The sequence below is a fragment of the Stomoxys calcitrans genome, chromosome 2 (assembly GCF_963082655.1).
Source record: "Stomoxys calcitrans chromosome 2, idStoCalc2.1, whole genome shotgun sequence".
NCBI lineage: Eukaryota > Metazoa > Arthropoda > Insecta > Diptera > Muscidae > Stomoxys > Stomoxys calcitrans.
Window position 1 is genome coordinate 235,834,710 of NC_081553.1, and position 18,804 is coordinate 235,853,513.

At 40.3% G+C, this 18,804-nt stretch overlaps 2 protein-coding genes across 10 annotated transcripts in view; one reads left to right on the forward strand and one right to left on the reverse strand.

Annotated features, from left to right (window-relative positions):
- Window positions 1-662: 662 nt before the first annotated feature.
- On the forward strand, window positions 663-6,646 carry LOC106081594 (zinc finger CCCH domain-containing protein 14). The gene is made up of 6 exons (XM_013243664.2): window positions 663-872; window positions 965-1,178; window positions 1,248-3,113; window positions 3,176-3,865; window positions 5,347-5,616; window positions 5,698-6,646. The coding sequence occupies exons 1-6, from the start codon at window positions 834-836 to the stop codon at window positions 5,928-5,930; spliced, it is 3,312 nt and encodes a 1,103-aa protein (XP_013099118.2). The 5' UTR covers window positions 663-833; the 3' UTR covers window positions 5,931-6,646.
- Window positions 6,647-9,159: 2,513 nt separating this feature from the next.
- Window positions 9,160-18,804, reverse strand: part of LOC106081592 (protein crumbs) — a 33,400-nt gene continuing 23,755 nt past the window's right edge. For 3 of the 9 annotated variants that reach the window (XM_013243653.2, XM_013243657.2, XM_059364050.1), the window contains 9 exons: window positions 15,304-15,525; window positions 14,463-14,980; window positions 13,697-14,241; window positions 13,527-13,632; window positions 12,485-13,454; window positions 10,459-12,420; window positions 10,262-10,389; window positions 9,784-10,203; window positions 9,160-9,719 (listed from right to left, as the gene is read on the reverse strand). In XM_013243653.2, the coding sequence (XP_013099107.2) occupies window positions 9,492-9,719; window positions 9,784-10,203; window positions 10,262-10,389; window positions 10,459-12,420; window positions 12,485-13,454; window positions 13,527-13,632; window positions 13,697-14,241; window positions 14,463-14,980; window positions 15,304-15,525 (5,099 nt within the window). In that variant the 3' untranslated portion in view covers window positions 9,160-9,491. Of the gene's footprint in view, window positions 9,720-9,783; window positions 10,204-10,261; window positions 10,390-10,458; window positions 12,421-12,484; window positions 13,455-13,526; window positions 13,633-13,696; window positions 14,242-14,358; window positions 14,401-14,462; window positions 14,981-15,303; window positions 15,526-18,804 lie in introns of all 9 variants that reach the window. The other 6 variants (XM_013243661.2, XM_013243659.2, XM_013243660.2 and 3 more) reach the window with 4 other exon arrangements.

An 18,804-nucleotide genomic window follows, 5' to 3' on the forward strand; every position in this document is an offset into this window, starting at 1 on the left:
TGCATCTGATACTACTAAAATAAAACACAGCGAGTATTGATGGAAATAAGGGATGGTACCCTATTCTGAAAACAACTGTCAAACTCCATATAAAAAAACGTATAAGCTAAAAACATGTGAAATAAATAAATGCCTTTTTTAGGCTAATGGCTTAAAAGGAGCACTTAAAAACAATTAGTGGTGGTGTAATATAAATGTAAGATTGTGTTGATAGAAAGAATTTCATGTAAGTACGTATAAAAAAAAATTATGATATTTGTTAAATTTTTTCGCAACAGTTCCGTAAGCAGAACAGAATACTCAACTTAAAGCGTGGTACTGATTCGATTTTTCGTCCGAATAACTGTCAAAACGCGTGGGATACGTACGGAAAATTCAATATAAGAAATTTCATAGAACACACATGTAGACATATGTTCATAAAAAACAAGTGCAATACATATGAGAAGACAAGGCAAGTCTTATGAATACAGCAAGTGACATATGATATGATATTTCTGATCGTGTGATTGCAGCTTAAGCAAATCATCTCTGTGCAGCTTGATAAAACATTTCCAGCAGTCACAAGCTTTCTTTTCGATTATTCGACTTCAAAATCGATTATTCGACTTTTTAATCATGGAAAGTCGACTTCGACTTTTTAACACAAAAAAGTCGATTAATCGAAAGTCGACTTTGGGATCCCTATCCACTACCAACATAAATCCAGTGAAGCCTCTGGGTTTTCTGTATTATTGTGTATTAGCTTACAGCAGTTTTCCAAGGTTCAGTAAAACAAACATTTGCATAAAATAGTGTTTTTTTTATCGTAGCCCAAATACATCAGTCCAGCCATGGAAAACTACGGCAACGAGATTGGGCAGAAAATGAGAGTGAGTAGTACTTCCGTGAAAAATCGATCAAACGAGGGAGGTGTACATTAATGGTAACTTTGCATAACTTTTTTTAATTTCCCCTTTCACAGAGTGCTGTCAAGGCAAAGCTCCAGGAGCTGGGTTCCGCAGGATATATTGATGACGAGCTTCCCGATTACGTGATGATAATGGTGGCCAATAAGAGGAGCAAGCAGCAGATGATATCCGACCTGAACTTATTCTTGGGAAACCAAACGGAGCTGTTCGTTACATGGTTACATGAAGTTCTGCAAAAATTGCAGGAAGTTACACTGCCAGCCATTGGTAATATAATACAAGTTGTCTCTTATTTTCTTTTTTATTATTTGATGTACGAAAAATTGTTCTTTAAAGCCTCGTCATCGAAAAAACGTAAATCGTCACAAAAGGAGGACACGACCCAATCATCGGCGCCGTCCAATAAGAAGGATAAAAAACAGTTGAAAAAGGACAAATTGCCAGTTAAAAAATTGAAAGATGGTAGCCCAGACAAACATGTGTCCGGCAAAACTTCCAACTCTATTCGAGATATGTTTGCTGAGGAGTTGTTGGAGAAAGCCAAGCAAAATATAAGCGCCACCGCAGATATTGCCCAAAACATCAAAAAAGGCAAGATAAAGGCAGCAGTTGAAGAGGATGCGGATACCTCATCCGAGCAGGCAAATGAAACACAAGACTTCGATATACCTACAATATCGGAGATATCGTCCACAACAGGGGCTAATATCATGAAACCTTCAAAGGAGACACCAATAATATCGGGAAATCGAGAAAAGGATTTGGCAGAGCTGGCAGAGATTCAAAAGAAGATATATGCAGCTAAAAGGCAACTGAAACAAATCGGAGAACTGGACGATGATGAATATGATGAAGATTTTATAACAATTCGAGAGGATGAAAGTAGGGAGGCTTTCAACGAAACCGTTGACATGCAAACGACGCCCCCTGCTAAAACTCAACGCACAAAAGTAAAAAGTCCAATTGTATTTGAGAAAGAAGAGACCATAAAAAATAAAGAAGCAGATTACGATGAAGATGTAGGTAGTTCAAGGCGCAATCGTTTTACACCTCCGCTTAGTAACGCGGCATCAGGTATTCGTGGCAATAGCTCCTCTAGGGATGAAGTATCTGAGAGGGCCAAACGACCGGTTCACGAACGTCTGGGAATGAAGAGCTCGGCATCGACACTCAAAGAACCTACAAAATCGACTCAACATGTATCTCGCGACAGGAGGAGGAATTTACAGGAAAAAGAGCTCTACGTTCCGGCATTCAGGCGCAAAGAAATGGAGAGAGAAAGAGACAGAACACGTGACGTGGAAAGGGACCTCAGTCGAGATAGAGAACGGGGAAACTTAAGAGACAGAGGGCGTGATAGAGAACGGGAACGTGCTCGAGAAAGTGATGGCAGTGGTATATCAAGAGGACGTTCACGTGTTCGACGGTCGGCTGAAGATAGAGAAAAACGCCGCGCATCTCCAGAAAAGATAAACGACGTCAGAAGTTCTAGCCAGGTGGGAAAAATTAGCACAACCACATTTAGCAGCAGCGCTGATAACTCACCAGATGGAAACTCTTCTTCGCGTAAGCGCATAGGCTCCCGCGTAATAGTAGCTCCTGCAAAAGTTATGGATCCATCCGATGAAGAGGATATTAGTGATAAGCCTGTAAACTCTGTCATTAAAATAAAACCTCGAGCGACGGTGTCACCTAGTAAACAGGCGCCAAAAAATTTACTTCTGCGTGCTGTAGCTGAAGCGCAGAAGTCTACAATTCTAAAAAGACTCAACCCCTCAAAACCTAAAATAAGTTCACGTTTGGGGGAAAAGGTGGTGCCTGAACGCAATACCAAGCTGTACTCAAAATCATTTAGAGATCGTCGTAAAACTACTTCCAGTGTTGGCGCGATATTCTCTCGAACAGCTCAAAATTTAATTGTGGAAGTTAATGGAAGGCCCAAGGAAAGGTATCCGTCATCATCGCATGGCCAATTAGAGGATGAAGAGGAATATATTCCGGAAATAGTCTCCGACAAGGGGGAATCAGAGCCAGATCTAATTTACGTGCCGCAAGCCATAAAAACAAAGAAGCCCTTAAACGACGACGAAGAGGAAAACTGGAGCACCGGAAACGAAAGCTGTTATGAGCACATCGACCTGGTTGAGGACGTTGTGCAGCGAACGCCAGATAATAACACACAATTTGTGGTCACTTTAAATGGTATGTAGGAAAGGTCTTCTTTGATAGCTTAGATTTGTATTCTTTTTACGGTTTTATTACAGATGAAAAGACTTTTCCCAAGCTAAAACGCCGTGGGAAACCACATTACTCAATATCACCATCTCCGCCACCACAAGTGTCATCATCATCCAATAACTCGAAGGATCGCGAAAAGTACGCTGAACCAACATCAACCTCAGGCACGTTGTCATCTCGCAGATCCAATGCCAAGGAGAGAAAATCCAGCAAGGTATCGGGCAACGAGCACGAGTCGTCACCATTTACTTTGGAGGGCAGCACAACACCTCCTAAGCGTTCCGAACTCATTGAAGTTTATCGAAAGCCCAAAGAGGTTAAAAAAATCATCATACAAAATGATTCAGAAGATGATGATATGAGTCCCACGAAAAAGCGTTCTCCCGACAAGGACAGTCGCAATAAGCGTAGCAAGGATCAAGACTATAAGTCGGAAACACCACCCCTTAAGACTGGCACTCGGTCAAAAGAATCTCTAACGCCTTCAAAGCGCAAACACGCTCCCATTAAATTCGACTTGGACCACGAAGCCAAAGATAAAAAAGAAAGTCAAAGGGAAAGTCCCATACCGTCAAAGAAGAGGCGGTCTACATCAGGTGATCGCAGTAGAGATCGAGAGAGGGATATTTCCCATGAGAGGCGAGAGGAAAAGCGTAAAATATCCATTTCGATACGAAACACAGAAGGCAAGAAATATGAAAATGTGCCCAGCTCATGTAAGTTCTTGAATCTCTAAAAAAAAAATACAATGTGCTGACATAAACAAAACTGATATTGAGCGAAGAAATTGGAAATTTTAACAGAAATTCTGTAACAATATAATGAAATTAGTTTGCAAATAATTTATACAAATTAATGTACGTTCGCCACCGTAGCGGAGAGGTTACCATATCCGCCTATGATGCTGAACGCCTGGGTTCAAATCCTGGCGAGACCATCAGAAAAATTTTTCGGCGGTGGTTTTCCCCTCATAATGCTGGCAAAATTTGTGAGGTACTATGCCATGTAAAACTTGTTCATGGACAAAATTTGCATTTGCAATGTGCAACAACGTGTATCATTACGGAAACATAAGCCTTGCGTGCGTAACAACATCACCTACACGCATTGTCTGCTTGCCAGCCTGCTGTAGTGATGTTCTTTCGCGCCGAAAGAAAATTTATCAAGACCGTTTCTCTTTAAATCTCTATATAGCTCTCAATCCATCCATTTTCGATGAAATGCTGAGGTTTTTCATTCAAATTTGCTTTAGAATAACACAAAAATTCGGCTTCATAACTCATTGATGTGTGAACCTACAATCGATTTTGAGAGTCTGAATTGATTGATATAGAAACGCAATTTGCCATGTGATATTTATTTAATAGTTTTAAGTATTTTTTTTTTATTTAAGTTTGTACCAATTTTGAGAGTACTGTGAATGAACAATGAAAGTGATTTGACTAGTTTGCGGAGACTTTTTTGCTTTTAAACTTTAAATTAGTTTTAAAAAACACTTTTTTGCTAGCTTCTTTTTGTTTATTTCTGCCATTTCCTTTTTCTTCTCTCTTGAGGGGACTCTTACGAAAGAAACAAAATAAAACGTCAGATTGCTAATCATTGCACTTGGAAGCCATTTTTTGGGAGATGAAAAGTTCATCTATAAGAATCTATTGTCTGTGAATTAGGAGTGGATAACCACCACTTCAAATCTCTATGTGCTATACAAATCCGTCTTTTGTTTTGTCGAAATCACGATTTCAATTCTTAGATCCCAATAAAGACGGAATGGGGAATGGAGTATGCCCTCCAATACCCACACAGAATTCCGGCCAAAGGTAGATATAGCTCACATATAAATCTTTTCCGCTATTTGTCTTCTTAAGACCTTAGAAGAACTGACTGAAATTTGTTTGATAAACCACAGCTATGCCCTCCATCTTATGCCCCTATAGGGCAGAAATTTCATATAAAAGTAAGATACGCCTCCTTCAGAATTCTCAATGTTGGTTCCACTTGCCGATATACGGTTAGGCTCATGCATAAATATAGCGCCATATAAACCGACCTTCATCTGCCTCCGATTTGGCCGATAAATGGGAATACCACATATAAGTTGATTTTTTTGTAAGGCTGGGGAAATTTGCGAACTCATCCATTTTTATTTTCTCATAGCTATTTTATAATTTGCAATACTTACTCTCTTTTATTTTTCCAGTAAACTCCGTACCCGTCGATTCGTCAGCCTACCGCAATAACAAGCCCAAGGAGAGATGCAAATATCATCCAAATTGTACCAAGAGTTTTTGCGAGTTTTATCATCCAACTACTACTTGCAAATCGTTTCCTAATTGTAAATACGCCGATAAATGCATATATTCGCATCCAAGATGCAAGTACGACTTGGCCTGTGTAAATTTGGACTGCAACTTTTCGCACAGCGGTCCAAGGAGTACAAGTCTTCTAGAACCAGCTGCCCCGCCCCTCTGTAAGTTATAAATGAACGGAAGATATACCTTCAAATAAGGTGTTTCTAATTTTTTCTATTTCTCCCCCTTTACTACTAAAGCCTCCTCCGTGGTACCTGTACAGAACTACAAGTCAATATCATCTGCCACAGTCACGGGACCTGTGTCGGCAACGACTTGCAAATTCTTTCCGAATTGCACCAAGTCGGCTTGTCCCTTCTACCACCCAAAACCCTGTCGCTATGGCAAGAATTGTATAAATAAATTAGAATGTTTATTTTATCACCATGAAGTACTCAGTAGCAGCAAATTCAAATGGGTGGCATCCAATTAAGATGGCACGGTATGACCCTTCGCTTGTTAACCCCTTTTCTAGGGGGTACAATTATTAAATAGATTTTTAACTTATTTCAACTACTATGAATCGTTTTGAATTGCAATCTTAATAATAAAAAAAAAACTTTGCGGATGATGATGTTAAGCAAAACCAAAAACAAAGGAAAAAAAATAAGAAAACAGAATGGAAAAAATAAAAATGAAAAACAAAAATTATGTTTAAGCTATTCATCACTTGCTGCTCACTCTCTCTCCCCCTCACCCAAACTTGCGCATTTCGATTCTATGCTATTTTTTACCTATTATTTAACATGTATGATTTATTTATTCTCAAAATATATAATACAGTCTTATATATAAATATCGTAATAGTAGTAGTAGTAGTAGTAGTTATAATATTAATAATACATATACATGCGTTGAAATAAGTTCATTTAAATATAAAATATTAAAAAATGATCTATTCTCAAAATCAAGTCACAAAAAATTAGTTATTTCGATTCAAAATAATTCGGTCTTGTAGTTTGACTAAAATAAGGTCTATAAACGTAGGCTGATCTAGGGTTTGGTGTAGATTGTAAAAAATGTTTTGTCATTTGTTTTTTCTAAATATATACATGCGTTCACCAACAACCACTGTGTTGAAATAATAGCAGGTGTTAGCATTTGAATTGTACTGAAATAAAAAAGCACTGCCAATTTATTGAACTTTAAGGGAAAATCATTTTTTTTGTATCCCTAGCTACACTGCCCGGTATTTCTACCAAAGAATAAGAAAATAATATTCTCAATCGCGACTGAGAAGAACTTGGATGAGCCGCTTCACTTAAAACACTCAATTGAAACCAACAACAGACTCATATTTCAATATTCTCTTGAGCTAAGGTTTAAAATGTTACAAACGCTTTTAAAACAAACAAACAAACAATAAGCAAACTAAATAAACAGTTCAAAAGCACAATAATCTCTATCGACAAACAACTGCCTCTTCAGGAATACACTCAAAAAATAGGGTCACTTGCTTAACATAAGAAAATCGATAACCAAAAAGTATAACTCTCACGGTCGAATCAAATCATTGTTCACCACGACAATGCGAGCTCCCCAAAACCGGGTAAAACAGTCTTTTTGACTGGCCGAAACGTCGTATTGATGGCTCATCTGCCGTACAGCCCAATGATTTTTTTCTTCCAGCACATTAAGATAAAAAGGGCGTTGTCAATGATTTTCGATGCCATAAAATGTGTTGAAGCGTCAATAACCATGTTCCGATCGAAGTGGAAAATGTGTTTAGAGAATTGGTTTGAGAATATGCAAAAGTGTATTAATCTTGTTGGAGAATACTTTGAAAAACAGAAGCATCCCTCGGATTAGTTCATCTTCACCACGACGATCATATGATGAAACAATTGAGAAAAAAAAACTTTCCCGAAAGCCACATCAGCATGTGCCAATTAGGTTTGTTATTGGTCCCCTTATTAGTTCGTCTTCATCAAGAACCAACATATGGCCAAAAACAGGCCTGTGAAACCAACAGCAGAGGTAAGCGTTTTTTTATACTCAATTTTTTTCCTTTATGAATAAAACTCTGCTTTACAGAGTTAATACCAATGTTCTTTAAAAATGTCCGGTCGGTTTTTTCTTTCTCCTTTAAGGCTGGTACTGTTTTCGCTTTTCGCGATATTTTTCGCCGATTACTTTTTTTAGATAATAGATTTTAAAGCAAAAAAACTTGCTGGTTTCGATCAGTAGGACTTTCCCTGATAACTTAGGGTAAAATTTTAATAAAAGTGTCATTTTATCATTGATTGTTAGGTAGTATTTCGAAAAGTAATCCCAAAAAACAAAATGGTTTTCAACGACGAAAAACGAACACAGTCAACTATAGTTGTGTTGCTAGAAGATGAAATCATGAAATGCTGCCGCTGTTGGTAAATGGGATGTTTGTGGGCTAATCTGCAATATAGGAAATAAAATGTTTCACACCCACAGGCTGGGAATACACCAACCCCACTAATGCCTTTTGTATCATTTTGCAATCTCGGCTTAAGACCTTTCAAGGTATTTTCCCAACAATACAGGAACACCAGTAATTCCTTTCGGTACATGATCGGTCCTTACCGGACCGGAACGAACTTGTTCACCTATGGAAGATTGACGAGGGTCGCTACCAGCACATGCAAATATGTGGCTAGAACATCAATATTCCTTCTGCTTAAGAGACTCTTATGTATTCTAATCCAAATAAATTTAATTTAAAACAAATTACCATGTCAGTCCAACTGTCGGAATGGCGTTTTTCTTATTTGAAACCGCCATTTGATCCTTTTATTCGAAATAATTTGTTTAAATTATACGGACAAATATCAATCAGTTGTTTACCATTAGCCATTGTAAGACGAAAAGCGAAAAAGATAAAAATTTCGGGTTTAGGGAAAGACGATTACTGGCTTAGGTTTTTCCATAGTGGCTTGGGGCGCATTAATATCCGCACCCTCTTTTCAACCTAACCTAGGGATAGGCTGTAAAAGTAGATAATTTTGTTTTTCAGTACATTTTTTTGGCTTGCAATTTTTCAGCAAGTTTATCATTGCTCCGCTAAATGTTGCTATTATTTGGCCAGCCGATCGGTGTACGCTGAGTTAAGTACATGCATTAAAATTGAATAAAAAAAAGGAAAGCTTCGAAACAAAAATCTTTTCCATTGCTACACCAAGTTAAAAATGCATATGGCAGCTGTTACACAAAGGTAGAGTAGAGCGACTCAAAATTCGGGAATTTTCAGACCAAAGGTTGTTACAATGTTCATCATGTTTCGACTTTACTTGTTTCAGATAATAAATGTTCATGCTTCTAACTACGTATGTTGTCTGTAGAGTTAACTTTGATTTTTGCTCTGAAACTCAAGCATAGTAGAAATTGGTCCAAAAAAATTGCCTAACATTCTCAAAAACACAAAATTTCGAGTTACAACGTTTTAATGAGGAATGCATGTGGTGCGTTACATACTCGTATGCAGCCAAATTCTTGATCATCTGAGCAGCATAATATTTTCGTGTATCTTCGAGGGCAAAAGATAAGAAATATCATGGATTAGCAAAGAGCATGGGTGTAATCTATCGGATTTGAGTAAAGGCCAATGATCCAGATCGAAACAATGGATGGATCTCTCCGATACTCATTTATGATTATCTTAATATTTAAAACTGTTTGCAAACTATACGAAATTTTCTTTGAGGCGAGCTTAACAAAATACAAAAAGTTTATTAAGTCATTTTGACTTGAACGACAACTCTTCGAGTAGTACTTCACGTTCAATACATTATGGAATAGAGGAGGGAATAACTAATGAAATTTTCTTCGAAACTTGCAGTTATACTAAGTAGGTATGTAAATATGTATCGTTAGACGTATATTAGAAAGGGATAAATTTTCTAGAAAATGGGCGGAATGTTTTTGAATTGTTCATCAATTGAGAGATGTACATTAGGATCTAGAACATTAGCATTAGGAATGATTTAAATAAATACGTAAGTAACACTTGTATGTGACTTTATGACTAAATGAGCCTTTCTTCAGGTGGGGGTTTCAACACATTGTCCATTTCCAGACGGGGATTGCAGTATTCCTGAGCACTGGGGCTGTAGGTGCCCCGGGTGGCGCGCTTGTTGCGTGCCATAACCAGAAAAGTTACCAGTAGACCGGCACAGACGAGCAGCAGGACCACAACAACGGGTATAACTATAATGGCAATGTCCGCTGTGCTGGGCTCCTCTTTAGCGGTTATCTATATGGAATGGCAACATTAGTTTAGAACCATGACTTAGTGGGGTCGCTTAGCGTCTACTTACCAGCACTGTGCAATTTTTGCCAGTGTAGCCGTCGGTACAATTGCAAGTGTAGTCTGCTTCATCGCCGCAGGCTTCTTGACAGGTACCGCCGTTCATGCACAACTGCACATCGGACTGTTTACAGGGGTCCGTAAAGTTGCAGTAGGCCCCACAGAAGGAGTCTTGGCATATACACTTGAAGGTGCCCGGCAGATTGATGCATCTACCGAGACCGCCGCAATACTCTACGCTCATGGCACATTCATCGATGTCGATTTCGCAGTTGTCGCCCTCAAAACCGGTCTCAGTGCAATTGCAAGAGTAGCCGCCAACCAAATCGGTGCAAATGCCATCATTGAAGCAGGGATTCGATTCGCACTCGTTGATGTCGCTTTCGCACAGAGGTCCGGTGTAACCCAAACTGCATTGGCAAATGGGGGTCTAAAGTAAACAAAAAGAGAATTATCCCATGTAAGGTAAACCACAACACAGAACATACCCTTGATTCTGATATAATGCAAAGACCACCATGCTCGCATGGTTTTACCTCGCAAAAGGGAGTGTCACACAGAGGCCCCTCATAGCCTTGCATACAGGTACATGTGAAATTATTGCCCGTTTGGGAATCTGAAATGGAATAATACAAAGCGTTGGCATTAGCATAGCTCCTGGTCGGGGAATCACAAGAGGACTTACTAAATTTATCCTGGCACGTTGATCCATTTTTACATGGGTTATTATCACACGTGACCTGCTTTAGAATGTCGCACTGAGGTCCAGCATAGTCATCTGTGCAGTCACACTTAAAGGCTGCTATAAGGTCTGTACAATTGCCCCCATTGTGGCAAGGCTCGTCTAGGCACTCGTCAATGTTGTTCTCACAGAAGCGTCCATCGTAGCCCGGCAGACAGGAGCAGAAGAAGTCGGCCACCTTGTCAATACATGTGGAGTTGTTCTCACACATCGCTGTGGCGCATTCGTCAATGTCATTCGAGCAGTCATTGCCATCGTACCCGGCCTGGCAGGTACAGGCATAGCTTTCGGAGGGAGAGCTGCAGAATCCGCCATTTTTACAATCACTCTTGAAACAAAGAATGCATCCTTCATCGGGTCTTGTGGAATTCAAACGAAATTGTACACTGGGTTGTACGGACACATTCTCGGTTCGGGGATACATTTCGTCATTGGTAAAATAGGGCAATAGCAAATCTCCCACACGAGCTTCTCCCAGGCAGCCCTTGAACTGGGAGCCTTGTTGTGATGATAGAGTTCCACGCGACTGATGACTTTCTGTGGGCATGCCGCCCAAATAAACCTGAGCACCACTTGATATCAGCTCCTCAAAAGCGTGGATATCAATGTCCGCCGAGAAGGAGGGTGAAGGGTCGACCATACTTTCCCAGCCCTTCCATCCCCCTTCCAGTTTGCCATTTTGAGCCCTCAAAAATATTCGACTCCATTCAATGCCATCGGAATTGTCTTTGCTAAAGCGTTTTGTATCACCCAAGGGATCCTGATTGAACTTCCATGTAACCGTTACTTGGCCTTGGTTGACACCTATTTCAAAGAAACTATCTTGGTTCTCCAAATACAGCAGGGTGCCGCCTGCACGAGTGCGATAAGCTATTTCAATGACGGGCTTAAGTTTGGGCTTTGTTTCCTCCGCCAGATGCGGTTCCTTGTAAAACGAGAAGGAGAGCGGAGCCTTTTCGTTGCCTCTAAATGTGATGTTGGTTAGACATTCGTAGCCGCCATCATCGAGATTTTGACAAATACTGTTTCCAGGGCATGTCACCAATTGGCAGAACTCTATCTCCTGACAGTCCTTGCCCTTATAGCCATTTGGACACTTGCATATGTAGTCATTCCAGGTGTTGCGGCATTCGGCATTGTGCCTGCAAGGATTCTTGCGACACAAGTCATCGGAAACTTCTCCCTTTAATACTGATGTTCTATCTATTGTTATGGTACCGAAGGAAGGTGGCAAGGCTAAATCTTCTTCCTCCAAGGGATATAGCTCCACAATCATTGTGTGGGAGCCGTTGCTAACCTTAACATCTTGTATAATACCCTTGAAGTAATCTTCAGGCTTTATGGTGGCATATTCCGTCGTTCCCACCTCACTGCCGGCCACTATAGGTGCTTCAGTTGGGGGTGTGGTAGGAGCCGGGCCACCCAAATACAGGACTTGTGCATCCAACAGACCAGTCGAAGACAATGTCTTGCGGAAGTATTCTGTGTCATTCAGCTTGACCTGCACCAACGTTTGATTTCGCACTACTTCAATTAAGTGGTTATAGCCGTTGTCCAGTTTATTTCCACCCACAGTGTATGCCTCGGGCGTTCCATTGAATTGCATGCGGACCAATAACTCTCCACCTTGTAGTTTTGCAGCCACATACGAACTGCCTGCATCTGAAACAAAATCCAAAATTAACAAATAAAATAGTTGTCGAAAAAGCTCGGTCTGCTTACCGGCTCCTTTGCCTTTGCGTGGATCACTGCCCAGATAAAACACCTGACCTGTCGGTTGCCTTGTTCGTATGAACATGGAAATATCTAGCACTGACCGAATGGCTCGTCGGGCAACATCATTGGTTTCCACAATAACGGCGGAGTGTGTGGTGTTCTCATGGCCAAAGGTGGCAGCCGTTATATCTAAAAACCGAAAATGGAGTCAGATGTCATTAAAACTTCTCTTTTTATTCCTTCCTGGACTTACTGTATATGCAAGTGTATCCGAAATGGGGCCGTTGGCAGGTACAGGCAAAAGTATGCCACAGATCTGTACACTTGCCATTTGAATGACAGGGGTTCGGATTACATTGCTCGGTTCGGGGACATCCACTTTGTATGTGGGTTAACTTGGTGTCGTTATCCAAGCCTTGTTCCTCGGGGAAAATCCATTTGCCATTCACAACAATGTCCTGCATACAACCCACAAAGCTCGACGGACGGTGGGTCAAATGTCTTAGGTATGACTTCAAGTTGGGAATGGTGCCACCCAAGTAGGTCAGTGGAAATGAGGGCTGCTGACTGCCATTCGAAGTCTCGTAGGAGCCTACGGGGAATATGGCCTGCTCATCATTTGCCGATAGAACCAAATGCGAGGTATTAATGGCCACAAACACCTTATGCCAGTTGCTGTCATTCAGATTGGACCCAATGAAAACCCCTTCCCATTTATTCAGCAGAGACGAGTGCAAGTTTAGCCGCCCATTGATGAGCTCCAATATGTAGCTGACCGGTTCATTTTGGCCCCCCGAAGTTCCAAAGGCCAATACCCCATTGGGCAAGGTGGTGCGAAACTGGAGATTTATGTCATAGCCTTCCTCTCGTTGCGTCTTAACCGTGATTAGGCTGCTGACTACCATCGATATGGTGGTTGTCTTCTCACAGGTATAGCCCTGGAAGCCATGTTGGCAGGAACAGTTGAAGAGATGCTCGGTTTCGTTAACCAAATATGGTTTGCAGATGCCACCATTCGAACAGGGTGCGCTCAAGCAGCCTATCAAAGGGACCGAGCAATTCTTGCCCCCATACATGGCATCACAATCGCACTCGTAGTCGTTGACTTGATCAATGCAAGTGCCGTGATCGCCACATGGACTATAGCGGTCACATTCGTCGATGTTGATTTCGCAATAGGTACCCTCAAATCCGGGATCACATTCGCATGTATAGGTGCCAATCTGACAAAATAAAGGGGACATTTTATTTTTATGCCAACCCAACCCCCAAGACTATTGGAGTCGTGTACTTACCCCATCATTGCAGGTGCCGTGCTTGCCGCAACGATTATTTTCACACTCGTTGATATTGGTTTCACAATTCTTGCCCACTATGCCAGGCACACAAACACATTCATAGCTGAAATCCAAGAAAATTTGTAGTTGGTTCACATGGAACTGAACTTGAAAGCGACACAACTTACCCGCTGGCATTTTGGAAACTAAAAGGCTGACTGAAAACACTGGGCAAGTCCATGGTTTGACTCAAGGCGTATAATGTCATGTTGGAACGCTCCAGGCAAATGCCGTTGAACTGACACGGATTACTTTCGCACTCGTTAATATCAATGTCACAGTTTTTGCCTCGAAACCCGGGGAAGCATTTGCAGAAGTAATCATTGACTTGGTCTATGCACTCGGCACCATTGGTGCATTGGTTAGTGGCGCACTCGTCTATGTTCGATTCGCAATATCTTCCCTCGTATCCGGTCGAGCTGCAATTGCAATGGAAGCCACCCAATTCGTCGATGCAAATGCCATTGTGCTGACATGGTCCCGATATGCAATCGTCGATGTCGATTTCACAAAAGCGCCCCGTCATTCCGGGTATGCAGGAGCAGGTGAAATTGTTGATCAAATCTATGCAAGTGGAACCATTGAAACACGGATTACTTGCGCACTCATCAATGTCGATTTCGCAGTTAAGACCCTTGTAACCGGCAGGGCAAACGCATTTGTAAGCATTGATCTGTGAGGGGAAGTGGGAAACCATTAGTCATAAGAAATGGCAAATAGATTTAAGTGGGGGTTTGATCTAGCCTTGGAGTTCTACAAATGGAGGCCTGAGATATACACCTTCACTCACTTGTCTTAAAATCCGATGCTTTCCATATTTAAAGAAAAACAGCTGTTATGATTTAGTACCACTTCTCCTCTAAGAGCCCGCCCTCAACCCCAATGTAAACTTACCTTATTGTGACACGTTGCTCCATTCTGGCAGGGGTGACTCAAACACTCATCCACATCGGAATCGCAATGGATTCCTGTGAAACCGGGCGTACAATAGCATTTGTAGGATCCCTCTTCGTTCTTACAGATGCCATTGCCACAAATTTTGGGCGATATGGCACATTCGTCGACGTCCTTCACACAATTGCGACCCGTCCAGCCAGCGGGGCACTTGCACTCGTAGTCGCCGTTGGGAAGATCCGAGCACATGCCGCCATTGCGACAAGGCTGAGAGGCACACTGAGTACACACCTTGTCCTGGGGACATATGCACTTGTTCTGAGCACAAATCATGGGTTCTTGGCAATTGTTTAGGGTACAAGGTTCTAGTTTCTCACATCGATCGCCCGAGTAGCCGGTGGGACAATAACAGTGGGTGCCATTCAACGAGCAGGTGCCACCATTCAGACATTTGCAGCCAGTTCCCACAGCAGCTATACTGGAGGTCACATCCGTGGTGGGCTGCTCACAATTGAAACCTGGTGGAAGGAGGAAGAGCAGAAGAGCAAAGGGTTATGGCATCAAAGTACACACAAGATAACAGCATAGGTCTAATTAAATCTAAAACTAAGGGGTTAGTCTGACTGGCAATTGAAGCCATTCAACTTCTAGGTACTACACGATGTTATACTGATCTGGTTCGGTAGATTGGTGCAATCTACGATTCTACAAAAATTACTCTACGACACCATTACGAAACTCTTGCTCCAGTGTCTTTCAACAGTTTCTTGCTGTTCAGTTGTGAGTGGGTGTGGAAGATAAAACGATTAGGTATGTGTTAGATCGATAGATTAATTCAAACCTTTGAATCCGAGGGCACAGATACATGTATAGTTTGTGGCAAAGCCCTGACAAGTGCCGCCATTTAAGCATTTGTCAGAGGAGCATGCATTCAATTGAGCCGATCGGGATGACTGTTGATTGTTTACTACAGGCGACGACGCACTACTACTCACGACAAGCGTAGGTGGTGCAGTTGGCATTATAGTGGTACTCTCTACAGGGATGCAATGACCTATAGGGCCTACAGGGAGTAACATCATCATCATCATCATCGTCATCAAAATTGGCGTCGTCGTCGTCGTCATCATCATCCATCATCACCATCAAAATGCAAGGATGTCAAAAAGTTCCAAAATGTATATTAAAATTCAAATATACCGTTAGGGAGCGGAAGAGAGGAAGCCAAAGCGACAAATCACACACAGAGAGAGAAAGAGACAGAGACATGAATATGAAAATATGCTATGATTTTTACATACAAATACCTATGTATGTGCCAAAAATTAAAAAAAAAAACATTGACGCGCTTACTTAAGTGGTGACAATTTTACTAAAGCTACAAATATTTTAATGTATGCGCAATTCGTTTCTGTGTATGCAATGTATGCAGTATGTATGTGAGCGAAAAACAAAATCTTCTCAACTATCCATTGCCCTTCGATGCCGTTTTCATGAAAGCAGACACCGGTACCGATGAGTACTCGTATGTATGTGTGTAGTAGTACATTCATACAGGTGCATATCTATTACAATATGAATGGGAATCTACACTGTATATACCCATGAGTTACTAAATAGGGACAAAAAAGTTTAAAATTCGATTATGAACGTCATAAATAAAAATGAATATTTTTTTTCACTAATGTTTTTTTACCTGTTAGGGTGAAGCTTATTTTTATTTCTCTTTTTAAATTTATTTATTTCTTTTTTTCGATTTTTCAAATCGATTTTTCAAGTCGAAGATTTTATTTGCAGTGATTCTCACCGACTGTAATTTGAACAGCCAAACTTACGATTTTCGGTTCTCTGCCTTTCTTTAATGAAAATTAAGGATTTAATCATTTGTTCCATCACTAAATGAATATATTCGGAAATAACAACGTCTAGGTTCAATAAACTTACGCTTTGTTAGTAAACAAGCAAAGCGTGTTAATTTCGGCCGGGCCGAATATTATATACCCTCCACCCATGGCAAAACAATTAAAGGTGGTCTCATTTGTACAACAACCACAAATCATATGGTGCAATTCACCATCTTGCGATCAAGCTGATCGACGTTTTGCCAGCACAAACAATGAAATTGGTATACGTGTGCGTACATGAGCAGAGAATACGCGAAAAAGAAGATCCCAACAAAGAGAAAGCAAACAAATTTCTGACATCTTAATACCGTCAAACCTGGCCGGCCTCCACCTTGCCCTCCACCATGGATCGCATTTGTCAAGTTCTTTGCCTGGTATCTTTTTATAGGCAAACAAAAGATAATGCATAATATTTTCGCCCTATAGAGGCTCAAGAAATAAAATCGACAGATCGGTTTATATGGGCGCTATATCAGATTATAGAACGATTCGGAACATATTTGGCACGTATGTGGAAGGTCATAGCAGAAGTCGTTGTGCAAAACTTCAGCCAAATAAGAGAATATCTACGCCCTATAGGGTCTCAAGAAGTGCAATCGGGAGATCGGTCTGAAACCGATTCAAGCCATACTTAGGATCATGACCATAAATTTCTGCTTTCAAGACACACTAACAGTCATAGAGTATTTCAAGAACTGAACACTTCGTTTAAAAATACAACATTGTATAAGACAACTGAGAACTGAGTAAAACAGATAACAAGACACCAGTACAATGAGATGAGTGATTGCAAAAAAAGAGAACTTTAACAATAAGAAAGATTGATTCAGATTTAGGTTACATTTTTCTTTAGTAAAGTATTTTTCTTGTCGTCCGCTTTCGTAGTACGAAATTCGTACGAAAGCAACGTGGTTGATTTGGCAAAAGCATGGGTAAGGACACACACACGCGTAGTTTTTTTATATGAGAAAACAAACAGTTTGCAAACGATATGTGTGATCAGTTCATCTTTTGAAAATGTCAGCGAGATGCTTTCATATGACTTAGTGTACAGCTAGAAATTTCTCATATATTACTGTAGCGGCGATGAATTCGAGGCAAAAATACTCCAAGCACTGAATGGTGGTTGTTTTCCAAAATTATCTTTACATAATAAGAAGATCGGTTTATATGGGAGCTACCTATATCAGATTTTAGAACAATTCGGACCACATTTGGTACCAGTGTTATGGTTGCGCGACTAAGTCGGAATTTCCGACCTTTTTATAGTAAATAAACTTTTTTGCGATCTATTGAAATTCACACTTAAATACGATTTTTTGCCTAAATAAGCAGCTTTTTGTGCAAAAGAGAGACTTTTATATAATTTTACCACATTTGTGAGGCACTATGCCATGTTAAAACTTATCTCCAAAGAGATGTCGCACTGCGGTACGCCGTTCGGAAAATGAGGCCCCTTATCATTGAGCTTAAACTTGAATCGGAGCATTCTCATTGATATGTGAGAAGTTTGCCCCATGTTCATCGTCAAATTTGCATTTGAACTATGTAATCAAGTTTAGTACCTGTCTCACAAGTGGGGAGAAAAATGCATTAAACCTTAGTCTCCATTGCAGGCGAGAAGTTCTTACATTATTTTTTTTTTTCACCGTATCTAGAAATATATGCAGATACTAAAACCAACTCTAAACAGCACATGCGAACGAAATGACTCTATGGTGGTGAGTATAGAAAGACAGCGAAAGCAGTCAAACAATACTTTAATGTCTAATGAAGTTGAGAATGAAGCGTGTTGAGTTCAAAAGCATTTCGAATTAAGTCTATATACGCACTATACATACATAAATCACTAATCGCCTGTTGAAAAACTTCAAATTATTCCAAAATCACTTGAAAATGAATATGGAATATGGTATGATCAGAATGATGAAAAGCGCCCACAAGTCAATAGAGGTGTTTTATTTACCCATTAAGCAGATTTGTTTGTATGGAGAAAAATGCTTACTAAAGATGTTATTACACGATCAGACATGTCATATGTGCTGTCACTTTCTGTATTCATAAAATAACATGTGCTATTTTGAACTGTGATTTCATATGTTAGTATCATTTGTATCACATGACATGCCATAATACAACTACATAACGCGTAATAGCTCCTTAAGACTTGTCCTCTAATCGTCATGTATTCTCATATGTATTGTATTTTTTTATGGGTATGTGTCTACATGTCAAATAAAAGCTCGATTTAATCGAAAAATTTCCAAAACCCATTTGTCACATTATCACAAGATGTGTACAATTTTCAGTTGATTTTTTTGAAATTACATATGACATGTCTGATTGTGTAATAGGAGCATAAGCGGCTTGGCTTATTCATTCAATCAGAATGACAAAACTAAAGAGGAAGAACGCAACATATTTATTTCATGATTTAA

Bases quoted from the DNA above. Each gene is read 5' to 3' on its own strand.
- LOC106081594 (XM_013243664.2), top strand. From the start codon at position 834: ATGGAAAACTACGGCAACGAGATTGGGCAGAAAATGAGA. The intron at 873-964 runs GTGAGTAGTACT...CCCCTTTCACAG, and splicing joins AGATTGGGCAGAAAATGAGA to AGTGCTGTCAAGGCAAAGCT. The intron at 5,617-5,697 runs GTAAGTTATAAA...TTACTACTAAAG, and splicing joins ACCAGCTGCCCCGCCCCTCT to CCTCCTCCGTGGTACCTGTA.